Here is a 14,127-nt window from a genome sequence, read left to right as displayed (position 1 = left end):
CTGTCCTGGGTAAAGTCACAGTAATTAACCCTGAGGCCGGAAAGGAGCGATGGACTGTGTCTTCCTGCGTGGAATTACTATCCTCCTGGAGTCAAGGGAAGTCCATTTCCTGTGAACAATAACTCCCCTTGACACGGAGTTTAATGGTCAGGATGGCTCTGGGGAGACTCCTCAGGCAAGCCCCTTGCCTCAGTTTCTTCATCTGCCAAGAGGAAATAACCATGAGACCTTTCTCTGAGGGCTGTTCTGAGAGTTGACTGCGGAGGTTTGTGTCAGGCTCCTAGACAGTGCCTGGCTCTCAGCGATGCTCCCTCCTATTTCTTCCCCACTGACTGCCATTTTCTCAGCTCTGGTTACAGCTACTGCAGATCCGTGTCCTAGCAGAGACAGCTGAGACTCAGAGAGGAAGAAGTGTCAAAACTCCATTACCGAAAGCCTGCTATGTGGTAGACCTGGGGTTTGCGCTTGCCACATGTCTGCTAATTTGCTTTCTCAACAGCCCTTCCTGGTAGACCATGGTGTGAGCATCGGTCACCTTTTACAGATAAAGAGTCCCAGGCTCAGAGGGGATCTTGTTACAATGTAGCTTTCTACTTTCTATTCAGCAGGCCCCGGGGAAGGACCAAGATGCTGTGAGGTGATGCTGATGATGCAAGGACCAGGGAGGAGTAGCTAGACTGACTGGCCTGCCTCAGGACTGGAAAGGGACAGACTGGGCTTGGAACTAGAGTACACCAGCTTCTTCCCATCCTGCGATGTGGCCTCCCACCCTGGACAGGCCTCTCTCATACATGGGTGGAAATCTTATCTCGCGCTCTGAGTCAGTCAGTGGGTCCTAGGGCTTTCTATTATGAGTCGGCGTCCAGCTGTTAATGGAGAGGGCTGTAACTTACAGTCTCCAGTCCTTTTGTTAACAACTCTATAGGCAAGGGTTCTGAGTCCACTTTTCGGATAGACAAACTGAGTGACGTGGTGGTACTTAACCAATGATTACCTAGTAAGGACAGGGTCAAAGTTCAGCCCCTATTCCTATGACTCCTAAGCCTCTGGTCTTGAGTGCAGGGCACTTCCTCCAAGACACTGCAAGGGACTGGCAGACATTCCTAAGGAGCCTAGTCAAGAGCTTCCTTTCTTAGCACTTAAAAACCAACCAGCTGCTGCCTCCTCTCCCATCAAGTGAGCTTGTCATTCACAGTGACCTTGGGGTTCATTCTATTTTGATGGTGGCAAAATATGCGTAATGTAACTTAAAACCTACTGTACTTGAGTGTTCAGCACAGAGGCAGGAAGCACCCCAGCACCCGGCTGAGGACCACAGTCCTCCCCTGCACCTGCACCTCCCTCCACACCCATTGCGTCCTGGCTCCTTGCTTCTCTTTCCCCTAGCCCCCCCCCCCCCACGGCAATCACTACCGTTCTCCTTTCTGTTTCAATGTATTTATCGACTCTAGGGACCGGATATAAATAGAATCAGACAATGAGTATCTTTCTGTGCCTGGCTTATTTCAAACCGCTCTTGTCTACAGGGTTCATCTGCGTTGAAGTGGGGTTAATCCCGCCGCCACGTGAATGATCCCCCTAATTTATCTCTTTGACTCCAGTTTTCACTTAGCTAGGGCACACCTCTAGAGGGGATGGATAGTCACATAGGCAGTGCAAATTAAACTCCCGAGCTTTACCTTCTCTGAAGCCTTTCAGAGTGGAAGCCGAGCTGCAGAAGGTAGGATGAGATCAAAGGGTGGTTCTGATCCAGGAGGGGACAGGGCAACAGTTTAGCACCAGCAACAACAGAAACAAATACCCCCCCCCCCCCCCCGCCACACACACACAAACAGAGAGGCCTCTTTCTCCAACGCTGAACAGTTTGCCAGCAAGAGTGCTGGGTGGGGCTGCAGAGTCTGTTCTCTAAGATGCTGGGAAGCGATGTTGGCTCAAGGATCAGCTAGGAGTAGAGCCGGCCTGATTGGCATGCCTCTGTTAGTTACTGGAGGTAAGAGGTGAAGCTAATGGGTAGAAATGTCCTTTTACAGAGTTGGGTAGCCCAAGAGACCCCGTGTGTCTTGTTCCTTGTGATCCTCAGCCAATCTTCTTAGGACCCTGAACCTTCAGCAACTTCATTTCCTGCCATCCAGGCCTCCTCTAAACATGACGATCAGTTCTACAATGTGATGGGCTTTTGCGTGGCCGTGTTCTGTTTAACCCTCGGTTTTTCTTGCACCCTCGTGCATTTTGCTTTTTTTCTTAGGTCGCCGGTATTTGTATTTAGTTTGAGTTTCTTTGTAGAGTGGTATTTATTCAGAAAGGAGGCCTTAAATAATGGCTGTTGATGGGAAATGCGTACCACGGCCCAAAGAAGAGCTTAAGGAGTGGAGAAGAATAGAAACCAAAAGCAGTGTTACATTGTTGTTTGATGTTGGCCGCTGCCCCAGCTGCAAGCCCACGGCCGGTTGGTTGGTTGGTTCTCTCTGGTGAATGTGCAGATGCTTCAATAGACCCAGTGGCTCACCACCTTCCTGATGCATGTCAAAGAAGAGAAGGACTTCTTCATTTTGTGGTTCAGAGTAATTCACTCGAGGGACTGCTCACCTCCTTGACTGTCTCCTTCTTTCTTATTGACGGTCCCTAGTGTTACGGTCAATGCTGTCTCACATGTCCTGACATCAGTCACCTATCAGGACTTAAAGACAAATGAGCCGTTCCTGCTCTATACACTTGATATATGCTTTATGCCCTTTAATTGTCATGACACCCTAGGGGCAGGAAAGATCCTTACCCCCGTTTTACAGATGGGGGCAATTGAGGCTTCTGAGTGCATTCACACCTGGTGGTGTCTTCCTACTTAGCAATTGTGGCTTTAAATCCTAGCGCTGAGTGGCTCAGGGTCTGGGAATGCTGCGTGTGTGTTGATTAATACCGCGTTTCCGTGCAAGGGCCAAGAACACGGGCTAATCTAGATTTCTATTAATCTTGTGTCCACGGCAATGACAGTTTTACAGGGAGGCTGATAAGCGCCAGTCTGCAAGGATGGGAGTGGGCCCCGAAATGTAAACACACTTCCGCCAGAGCGCCTGCGTGGCATGCAGAGTCGCCCAGCCCGTGTGAAAGCCCCTGCGGTGGGCGATTGTGTGCGCGTGCAATGGGTGTTCTCACGCGCGCGTGTTTGAAAGACCCAGCGTGCCCCGGACAGCATTGGCACTGTGTTGTGGCTGAGCAGAGCTGTAGTTTTAGGCAGAGGGAAGCTGAAGCCCCAGGGCTCCTTGGAATCTTTGCAGGAGCTGAAGCTGGTTCATTCTTCTGATTGACAGGACACACTCTGTAGAGCTTCCCACCAACTTCCTGCAAGCCAGTCAGGGGCCTTGATAAGCAAGTGGAATTCGGAGCAGTGAAGTGCAATCTGAGCCCCAAGGATGCCTTTTCTAAGGGTGGCTGTGTGCAGCTGCTTTGAATGACATTCCATTCATCCAAGGATGACTTTTTTTTAAACAAAAATAGGCTTTTTTTGAGGGGCTTCATTCAAAAAAGCTTCTGTGGCATTCAGCCCCAGAAACTTTCCGGGCATGTGGCTCGTCCAGCACATTGCTAACACGCAATTGGAAATCAGGCTGGGAATAGTGGAGCACAGGAGGCGTTTGACTCGCAAGGCTGGCCGAGACTGAGGTTCCAGTCAGTTTGCAGGTGCTAGCAACGTCGCTCATGCAGATCTCCGTGGGTCTTGCTTCTCTTGGCAGATCGCTGACTTTGGCCTTTCGAACCTGTACCAGAAGGACAAGTACTTGCAGACATTTTGTGGGAGCCCGCTCTATGCATCTCCTGAGATTGTCAACGGGAGGCCTTACCGAGGGCCAGAGGTGAGCAGCCTGCCGGGGAAGGGTTGGGGGAGCTGGAAGGAGAGGGAGGCAAGAACAAGATCTCTGAAAGTTCTTAAAACCCCCAACTATGTATCTCCCGAGATTGTCAACAGGAGGCCTTGCCGAGAGCCAGAGGTGAGCAGGCTGCAGAACTTGCGTGAAAGCCTTAGAGAAGCCTACAAGAGCAGATAAAGATGCCGGTTCCACCGTAGGCAGCTGCTAAGGATTGCTTTGATTTTTTTTTTTTTTAGATTTTTCTCTTTTTAGAAATAATTGAGATCAAGTTGGTAAAGGGCACATTATGCACACTGTGACACACACACACACACATGCACACACACACACACTTGCTTTTTGTCAAGTTATAATTATTTTGTGACACCTTCCAGCTTCATTATTAACATATGATTTGTAATAACCACATAAAATCTTGCTTTGTGCATATATTATTATATATTTAATAATTTGCCTGGCTTTAGACGCTTGATTTTCCCCAGTGTATCAAAATAAATAGAACCAAGAAAACTCTCATCAGGTATATACCTCTTTTGCCCATATTTAATAGTATGTGTTTGAAGAAATAAATTTTAGTGGCATCTTCTCTTTTGTGAGAAATGTATTTTATAACATGCCTTAGAAGGGCTCTCATGGTCACTGTAAGATATGCGTCTGTCCTAGCTTGTGCTCTATTGCTGCAATTACACACGGCAGTGAAAGCAGCTTGGGGGAGGAAAGGGTTCCTTTCATCTTACAGCAGACAGTCTATCATGAAGGGAAGTCAGGGCAGGAACCCGGAGGCAAGAACCGAAGCAAAGACCGGAAGAACACTGCTTACCAGACTGTTCCTCGTGCCTTACTAGTCCGCAGCCTTGTTTAACCCAGGGCCACCTTCCCAGGGTTGGCACTGTCCCCAGTGGACGGGCCCTCCCACACCTATGATTAACCAAGAAAAATGCCCACAGACTGGTCTATATCAATTTGATGGAGGCCTTTGTCTTAGTTGAGGTTCCCTCTTCCCAGGTGAACCCCAGATTGTGTCAAACTGACAGAAACCATCAGTTAGTAGGATGGTGAGCCTCTCCTTGCGGAGGTTCACCCACCCCAACCCTTAAATAGCAGCTGCTTGGTGTGTAGAAATGTTTTCTTCCAAATATTTATCCATCTGAGAGTGTTTTGGTGGCAGGGCTGGGATAAAAGGAAGGCTGCCAAAAATCACTAATGAAGTAAAGAGAAGGTCTTCAAAAAACAAAATCTCAGGGACAAGCATAGGGTTCAGAGTGGCCTGTAAATTTATTGTCAGATGCTTCTTTGGTCATTGCTGGGCGGGGTCTAAGGTTGCGAGCGGGCACTCAGGTCTGGTCAGCAAACATACTTTATTTGGCCACATTCATCTCCCTTAAGAAAAAAATGAACCAACATTTAGTAGCTGAGAGATCCCACAGAAAAGTCGTATTTCTGACTTCTCTGTAAAAACCAAACATGGTGGCAGTTCTGAGCCTACATTTGTGCACGGTAGTATAAGCCAGGAAGAAACTGCCTGCCCACTACATTTTGTCTCTGTCCCCAGCTCTCCACATTTACACCCTAAGTTCTTTTTTGCTTTGTTTTTGTGTTTATTGCCTTTCTGGCTCTGGTAGGATTTGGAACCCTTGAGCCCTCTAAGGAGGTAAAGTGAGGAACTGATTCGTTTGTTTGTTTGCTTGTTTGTTTGTTTGAGACAGGGTTTCTCTGTAACTTTGGAGCCTGTCCTGGCACTAGCTCTTGTAGACCAGGTTGGCCTCGAACTCACAGAGATCCGCCTGCCCCCGCCTCCCGAGTGCTGGGATTAAAGGCGTGCGCCACCACTTTCTATTTTCATTTTTCTATTTTCATTTTTCGCATTGAGCTGGAAGCAGCCTAGTCTCTGCCTGCCTCATGGAATCATGAGAACCAGGCAGTTTCCTACTTCAGAGTGCTCTGAAGCAGAGTGGGCTTGCTTGTTCATTGCTGGGCTGTGGTGGTAACCTGCCTTCCAGGGGCTAAATCCAGCTCCTGGGGGTGGTGCTATGGGTTCATACACAGCAGTGCCAATGCACTGGGGTCTGCATCCTAGCTCCTATGTGTCCTGTCTCTCTGCTCCAGGTGGACAGCTGGGCCTTGGGCGTCTTGCTTTATACTCTCATTTATGGGACGATGCCCTTCGATGGCTTCGATCACAAAAACCTCATTCGACAGATCAGCAGCGGAGAATACCGGGAGCCCACACAACCCTCAGGTGTGTGTCCTGCGGAGGTCGGGGCTGGAGGGGAGAGCGCTTGGTTCATCTGCCCCAGCTCACGGAGACATCTCCTGCTATTCCCCATTCTTCTTTCCTAACAGTACCTATCTGTTTAAATGACCACCATCGACTCTTATCAGTCATTTGGGCAGGGTGGTAAGCTTCGGGCCTAACTGTGGTCTCCTTTGTACCGACTTCCAGTTATCTGGGAGTCAGGGTTGCCACTGGGACTGCACGTCTGTCTTAGTTTGGGTTTTTTATTGTTGTGAAGAGACACCAAGACCACAGCAACTCCTACAAAGAAAACATTTAATTGGAGTGGCTCGCTTACAGTTTCAGAGGTTCAGTCCATTGTGATCATGAAGGGGAGCATGGCAGTGTGCAAGCAGACATGGTGCTGGAGCTGAGAGTGCTCCATCTTGCAGGCAACAGGAAGTTGACTGACTGTCGCACTGAGGGAAGCTCCAGAAGAGGCCTCAAAGCCTGCCCCACAGTGACACACTTCTTCCAACAAGGCCACACCTCCTCATAGTGCCACTCTATTTGGGGGCCATTTTCTTTCAAAGCACCACAGTGTCCCTTACCTCTGTGCCTGTCTGTGTGGCTCTGACTCTTGAGGTGCCTCCCTGTGACTAGTCATTCCAGAGCCGAGCCTGGATCTCTTACTTAGCAGCTGACTAGGGGCTCCGATGAGGAAGAAGGTGTCAGCTATTCCTGTAAACTGTGCTCAGCGACTAGGCTCTGTTCCCCCTGGGATTTTTTTTTTCTTGGTCAGAGCAACCAAGGTCAAAAGTTCCACCTCGTCATGGGAGAGCACCAGGTGTGTGCAGGAGTGTGGACAGATGGCCGGCACAGAATGTGCTTAATATTTGTGTACATTCCATTTAATCGACACGCAGTTGTGTTTTTTAACGATTCATAGTGGTTTCATAAAATTGTTACAAACCCAGAATGAGTGACTATTGAACCGTTCCTCGTTTCTAGGGGTCTCACAGGCTTAGCTTTGAGCCCTTGAGCCTGATACATAGTTTTGTCTTTATCAATATGTAACATTTCCAGTTTGTTTACATTGAAGAACACTTCATTTAATGGACATTTTTGATCTATTAACCTTGAATTCAGTGGCCAATAGAACTTTTCCCCATGTCTGAATGTTTATCTACCGCACGTTTTCTCCTGAAGACCCTTCACGGTCTTCTTGCACCTGAGGACAACAGACAGAACGTCTGTGTGGTGTTGGGGGCGGCATTTTGGATGGCAGACTTCTGGCAGGGAGAACAGAAACCTGACAATCTATCATGAAGCAAATGGAGAAAGGGCTGCTTACTCACAGCCTGAGAGCAGCCGCCAGAGCACCAGACACGCCTGCTTCAGAGTCCTGAGACTCCACCACGCTGTGGACACGGGGCCTGCAGAAGAGTGGGGATTGACTTGGGGATTGCAAAGAAATTTAGGTAAATTTGCCAGCATAGAAAGATGAGGACTACCATGGGTGGGTAGGTAGGTAGATAGATGATAGACAGACAGATAGATAGATGATAGAGATGATAGATAGATGATAGACAGATGGACAAATAGATGGATGATAGATAGATGATAGATGATATAGAGATGATAGATAAATGAATGGATAGATGGATGGTAGACATATGGACAGATAGATGGATGATATAGATAGGTGATAGATGATAGATAGATAGATGGATGGATAGATGGATGATATGATATTGATATATGATAGATGAATGGATAGATGATAGACAGATGGACAGGCAGAACGACAGACATGACTTGTGACTTCTGTGGTCTTTTACTCACTAACTGGTACCAGTAAACTTCCTGGCACCTTGTAAGAGTTCGGGAAATTCTCACCAAGTGATTGATGACCCTGTCCCTTCTCAGGAGTGTCGATCACTCTGTCCCCATTGCTAGGCTCTGCCAGTCTCTTCTCAGCCTTCACACATGGCTGAGGGGAGGAGCCAGCCTCCCAGGGTATAACTCGGTGCCAGGTGAGGTGCAGGGCACAGCTTGATCCTGAAAGTCAGTTTACCAGCTGTGAGATTGGCTCCTGTGGCTTCCTCAGCATCCTTGGAAGCCTGGCCCCTTTATCTCTGGCAGTAGAATTTACAAAGGGACCCCCCCTTTTTTTAAAGAAAGGCCCTGGCCACCTGGGTAGCAGATAAAGATCAGCTCTGGGTTTGGTGGATACCAATAGGGCTTATGTCAGACACAGGAGGTTGAGCTCACTGGGTGTGGCTCTCAGATCCTGGCTGAGACCTCGGGAGTGGGGCCAGCCGTGGGTAAAGCTGTTCTCTCTGCCCAGGTGTGTCAGGTAAGAGCCACGCCTGGCACAGGTGAGCGGTTCTCCATCCTCCGCCTCCAGCACCTTTTCCAGGTGGCTGAGGACTGTGTGTTCACAAGTACCTACCTCTGGAAGGCTTCTGGTGAGCACCTGTGTTTTGTTCGGGTAGGAAAAGAGACTGACCAAAGAGGCAGTGAGATTGAGTTAGAATTCTTTCCCAATTACCTGGCCTGTGGTCCTCGATGCCGATCTGGGATGACAGAGAGGTTAGCAGTTCCAGGATGTTATTTACCTGTGGAAGAGCGGATCGTGGCTGCGGGGAGAGTACAGGTGATAACCGCTTGCTTTGTGGGTGTGGAAATGCTTGCGTTCGAGCCTAAGAACCTACTTCAAAACACCAGACAGGTAATGCACCATTAAGACCAGGCTGCCTTCTGGGTTATAAATGATGGATTCCTGGGGTTTGCTGGGCCAGTCAGCCAGGCCTTCTCAGGGAGGTCTAGGCCAGCGGAAGGACTGTCTTAAAAGAAAAAGGTTGCTGGTCCTGAGGCCTCCACACGGATTATATACCAACACACACATGTGCGCTTCCACACATGAAGATTATATACCAACACACACATGTGCACTTCCACACATGAAGTTGCACCACAGAAAGAAATGGAAAGCAAGGGGTCAGGATGGGACCGCTCTGTGGCTCGTAGTCTGGAGCCTTGGGTAGGGTTTTGTTGTATAGTCTAAAGGCTTTTCCTCCTGCTTCAGCAAGAGGCCAGAATGCTCCAAATGGATTTTTCCCCCCTGCAGTGTGCATGTCTCTGTAACCATTCATGGAAAAAGTCACCCCGCCAAAAGCTCCCAAGGATAGCCTGACTCTTTTTGTCTTTCACCCCTTAGATGCTCGAGGACTCATTCGGTGGATGCTGATGGTGAACCCTGACCGCCGGGCCACCATTGAGGACATCGCCAACCACTGGTGGGTGAACTGGGGCTACAAGAGCAGTGTCTGTGACTGTGATGCCCTTCCTGACTCCGAGTCTCCGCTCTTAGCACGGATTATAGATTGGCACCATCGTTCCACCGGGCTGCAGGCTGAGGCTGAAGCCAAGATGAAGGGTCTGGCCAAACCCGGAGCCTCTGAGGTGGTCCTGGAGCGGCAACGGTCGCTGAAGAAGTCTAAGAAAGAAAATGACTTTCCCCCGGCTGGCCAGGACTCGGTACCTGAAAGCCCATCCAAGCTGAGTTCCAAGAGGCCCAAGGGCATTCTGAAGAAGAGGAGCAACAGTGAACACCGCTCCCACAGTACTGGCTTCATTGAAGGCATTGTGGGCCCTACCTTACCATCCCCTTTCAAGATGGAGCAAGATTTGTGCCGGACCGGCATTCCCCTCCCCAGTTCCCCCGAGGCAGATATGTCAGGGAAGCTCAGCCTCAAACAGTCAGCCACGATGCCCAAGAAAGGTATCTTGAAAAAGACCCAGCAGAGAGAATCTGGTTACTATTCATCCCCGGAACGCAGCGAGTCTTCCGAGCTGCTGGACGGTAATGATGTCATCACCGGCAGCGGCCTCTCTTCTCCTCCCCCAGAGGCAGCCCGGGGAACCTCCCACAGCCTATCCTGCCGGAGGAAGGGCATCTTGAAACACAGCAGCAGGTACTCGGACGGTGCCGCAGACCCTGCCCTCGCCAGCCCCGAAATGCCCACACTGGAATCCTTGTCCGCGCCCGGCGTCCCCCCGGATGGTGTCTCTCGGAGTTACAGTCGTCCGTCCAGTGTCATCAGCGATGACAGTGTCCTGTCCAGCGACTCCTTTGACTTGTTAGACCTCCAGGAGAGCCGTCCAGCCCGCCAGCGCATCCGCAGCTGCGTCTCTGCAGAAGACTTCCTCCAGCTTCAGGACTTCGAGACGCCGCACAACCGGCCCCGGCCCCAGTACCTGAAGCGGTACCGGAACCGACAGGCAGACAGTAGCTTCTCCCTCCTCGCTGATATGGACGACGTGACCCAGGTGTATAAGAAAGCGCTGGAGATCTGCAGCAAGCTCAACTAGCACTGGGGGGGGGGGGGGGGGGGGCGCAGAGGATGGGATGGAACGGGTGGGTGGGTCTAAGGGAGGAGGGCAACAGAACTCAGCTTCTGGCTGGTTACCTCTTTGCTGGCTGTGGCAATGGACTGGAAAAGGACTGCTATCTGGTAAGACCTGGCCCGGCCAGTGTTCAATCTTGAGTCAGCACCTAAAAGGGATGGAAATGGTTCTTTATCATTTCTGCTGCCAGTCAGAGTGTGGGTCCTAACTGGCGTTCCCCTGTGGCATCTCACATAGGATTGGCTTTCCAAAGAAGGCGATGTTGGCCAGCACGAAGTGGGAGGGGGCATTATGGGGACGGGGGTGTCTCATTAGAAGTCACCTAGGCCTTTCTGGAGGAGGAGCAGGAAGACTGAGACCATCTGCTTAGGATGGATACTTTAGCAAGCTTGGTCTGACTTCCTAGGAGCTAGCGAGATTGCAGCACCGTTAGCTTGAGTTGGTGATCAGTTGGTGTCTGTACTGGGTGCTGATTTGAGCAGCCTAGGCATAACACAGGGTGATGTGATCGAGTACCAGTAACTGCGGTGGGATGGGGAATCGCTGTAACAGCGTGCCCAGCAGAACTAAGCCCTGGGAGTTAGTGAACAACACCCTGTCACCCTGTGGTGCCTGCTGACTCCTTCACGGCCCAGCATGGCATTTATTGGCTCCTGGACCTTGAGTGGAAGCCGGAGGGACTTGCTTAGAGAGCAAATGCTTCAAACTCTTCTAGGGACATAGTCTGTGATCAGTTTTTGACTTCCCAGGATCTACCTGGTTTGTTCCTTAACATCACCTGAAGGTGGGCAAGGAGAAATTGGGTGGTGTGAGAGCCCAGGGCATTGTGTATGACAGGAAAAAGAGCTGCTTTGCACCGTTCGCTGGAAGGTGAGGCACGCCAGCAAGGGGCGACTTATCTCTTTCTTAAATGTCTCAGTATTAACTGGAATCCGGCCTCTTGGCTTCTCACCTGCACGAATGCTTTAATTGGCTGTGATGCTGTCTGGGGCCTCCAGAGGATTCTCAGCTCAGCTGCTGGCCCCATCCATGCACAGGTGTGGAGCGCTAATGGTAGATGAGTTGCTAGTGTAGGGACCTAGGGCGTAGGTAGGCGTGTGGATGCGGAAAGTGCGGTTTGGTCGAAGGTTCTTGTCTCCTCCAACCTAAGTGTTCTGTCTCGTGGCTTTGATCTCCCTGCACGTTCCTTCCATCCGTGGAACGGGAGGTTGAAAGAGAAGAGTGTTGGGTGGGGGGACAAAAAAATTAGGGACATTTCTTCAGGAGTCCACCAGATGGCTCTGGGGGAGGCTCTCAGAAAAGAGGTGCGGCAGGATGTTTAAAAATGTTCCAGCTGATTATCTTAATCTCCCGGCGCTCAGATTACAGGTGATGTTAGCCCCACAGCGGGCATCCCATGGATACTGGGGTTGAAATGATCTTTTGGGACTGACCTCACTGGCTTGGACAGATTAGAATCCTTATTCTAAGGTGGTTGCCTCCTGATAGCCTCTCAGAGGGGGCTGGGGGAGGACGCATCTTGGGAAGTCTTAGGAAAAACACGGAACATGTCACAGCACTGAGAACAGTTGTCAGGAAGATGCTGCCCCGTGTTTCCAGAGACTGTCCTGTATCTCTGTGTGCCACCCACACCAGCGTTGAGGCCCATGTCTTCCTTTAGGTTGAGCTGAGCATTGTGGGAAGCTGCTTGGATTCTTTTCTTTCAGTACCAACTCCCTCTCAAGCTCTGGGACAGGCTAAACGGGAGAAAAATCTATAGGTAGAGAGTTGGGTTTGGGGGTGCATAGAGGGCAGCATGCAACCTCTGGTCCCCCATCTCCTTGCCTCCTTTTGTGAATAGCCCCTGCTTCTACAACGCTGGCCACCGCGCATGCCACTAGTCTCAGGTATACCAGCCATTACCGGTTGGGGGGATGTGCCTGTTTCGGATTTCCCATCATTCTGGTGACTCCATTGGTGAATCTACCGTCTCTCTTCCCAGTCACCAGTAAGCTTTCTTTTGCCAGCACACTCTAAGACAAAGGAAAAACAAGTGTCCCCCACCAATACAGAGGCTGGGTAAGCCCTCGGTTCCAGGGCAGACACGCTGAGTCAAGCCCAGGGCTGTGCTTAGATCTGGTGGTCTCGGACCCCTGCAGTGGTGGAGAGCTGCTACGTTTGGAGGTCGGAGAGGTGGGTAGGTGGTTTTCCAAGGCCAGGCTTGGTTCTGACATCTGCTTCTCAGCGAGATGGTTGACTATCCGTCCCTGCAAGGGAAAGAGTTAGAATAGAGATGAGCCCTAAAAAGCAGCTTCCCAATTAAGTCCCCTTACCTACAAGCCAATCCCCAGCCAAAGGTGTGCTGGGTTCATTTCCCTGGAGTCACTGGGGAGAGACGGGAGACTGCCAGCCCTCCCGGTCCTGATCCTTGCTTTGCTTCTGGGGCCCTTTCATCCTCTTTGTTTACACATCTGCCAAAGGGGTGGACTTGTACTTCGTTTTACAGGTAAATTTCAAGGCACAATCAGTTTTTAGGAAAATGCTTCAAGACCCCAGGCAACCTGATAATGCTAAATTCTTTCTGAATTTGTTCTCTGTTACCGGGCGCTCCTTATCAAAGGCGCGCCCTGCAGGGTGAAATTCAGGCGTGTTTTGCCCAGGCCTGCTGTCTTGAGTCCAAATGTGAATGACGGACTGACTGCTTGCTGCCAAACTGGAAATGTTCTGTGGGGATTTACTGGCATGGTATCATTCCTAGGAAGAAGAAGAAAAAAAGAAAAAGAGAAAAAAAAAAGGAATGGGAAGGAGAGCGAGAAAACTTGACTGCACATTTTTTTTAAATCCATGTTGTGACTTTTATTTAATTTCTATATTTTTTGGTAATAAAACGTTGACTTTAATTTGAATTTGTCTTTTTTTATTTATTGGTCTAAAAGGCATTTCAAAGGTATTATAATAATATATTGGTGTAATTTAATTGGTGCAGCGTGCTTTATGGCTCCAGCCAAAATTGGTTTTCACTTTTTTGACTGGTCTGAGAACAGCCGAAAGGGAAAGCAAAAGCTGGCTAATGACCCAAAGTGTTCATTTTTCATTGGAAACTGATTTTTGTCGTTTTTGTTTCTGTTTTTATTTTTTAAATTAAATAAATTGCAATGAACTGTAGCAGGGCCTTGTTGTGCTGGTTTTTCTTCCTTACTCGAGTGGCACAGTGGGTACGGGTGCCAGAAGCCCACCCATGCTGGGCTAAGCCTCCCGGGGGCATGGCCTTCACTGCGTTGGAACTAAGGCCTGCAAGGGACCTGAAGTAACAGTTATCGTGCTTCTGTCTCTGTGTGTGTGTGAGAGAGAGAGAGAGTTCTGTGTCTCTGTGAGTGTGTGTGTCTGTGTGCGAGAGAGTTGTGTCTCTGTGTGTGTGTGTGAGAGAGAGTTCTGTGTCTCTGTGAGTGTGTCTCTGTGAGTGTGTTTGAGAGAGTTCGGTGTCTCTGTGAGTGTGTGTGTCTGTGTGCGAGAGAGTTGTGTCTCTGTGAGTGTGTTTGAGAGAGTGAGAGAGTTCTGTGTCTCTGTGAGTGTGTGTATCTGTGTGAGAGAGTTCTGTGTCTCTGTGAGTGTGTGTCTGTGTGCGAGAGAGTTGTGTCTCTGTGAGTGTGTTTGAGA

General features: G+C 49.8%; 1 protein-coding gene across 1 annotated transcript in view; it reads left to right on the top strand.

Annotated features, from left to right (window-relative positions):
- Nuak1 (NUAK family kinase 1) overlaps window positions 1–13,635 on the top strand; it is a 63,807-nt gene extending 50,172 nt beyond the window's left edge. The window contains exons 5-7 of the mRNA XM_075954897.1: window positions 3,729–3,848; window positions 5,970–6,102; window positions 9,302–13,635. Of these exons, the coding sequence (XP_075811012.1) occupies window positions 3,729–3,848; window positions 5,970–6,102; window positions 9,302–10,455 (1,407 nt within the window). The 3' untranslated portion in view covers window positions 10,456–13,635. The remainder of the gene's footprint in view (window positions 1–3,728; window positions 3,849–5,969; window positions 6,103–9,301) is intronic.
- Window positions 13,636–14,127: the final 492 nt, after the last annotated feature.

Source organism: Microtus pennsylvanicus, chromosome 20 (genome assembly GCF_037038515.1).
Source record: "Microtus pennsylvanicus isolate mMicPen1 chromosome 20, mMicPen1.hap1, whole genome shotgun sequence".
Taxonomy (NCBI): Eukaryota; Metazoa; Chordata; class Mammalia; order Rodentia; family Cricetidae; genus Microtus; species Microtus pennsylvanicus.
The sequence above is the reverse complement of the archived record's forward strand: the minus strand, read 5'-3'. Positions and strand labels throughout refer to the sequence as shown.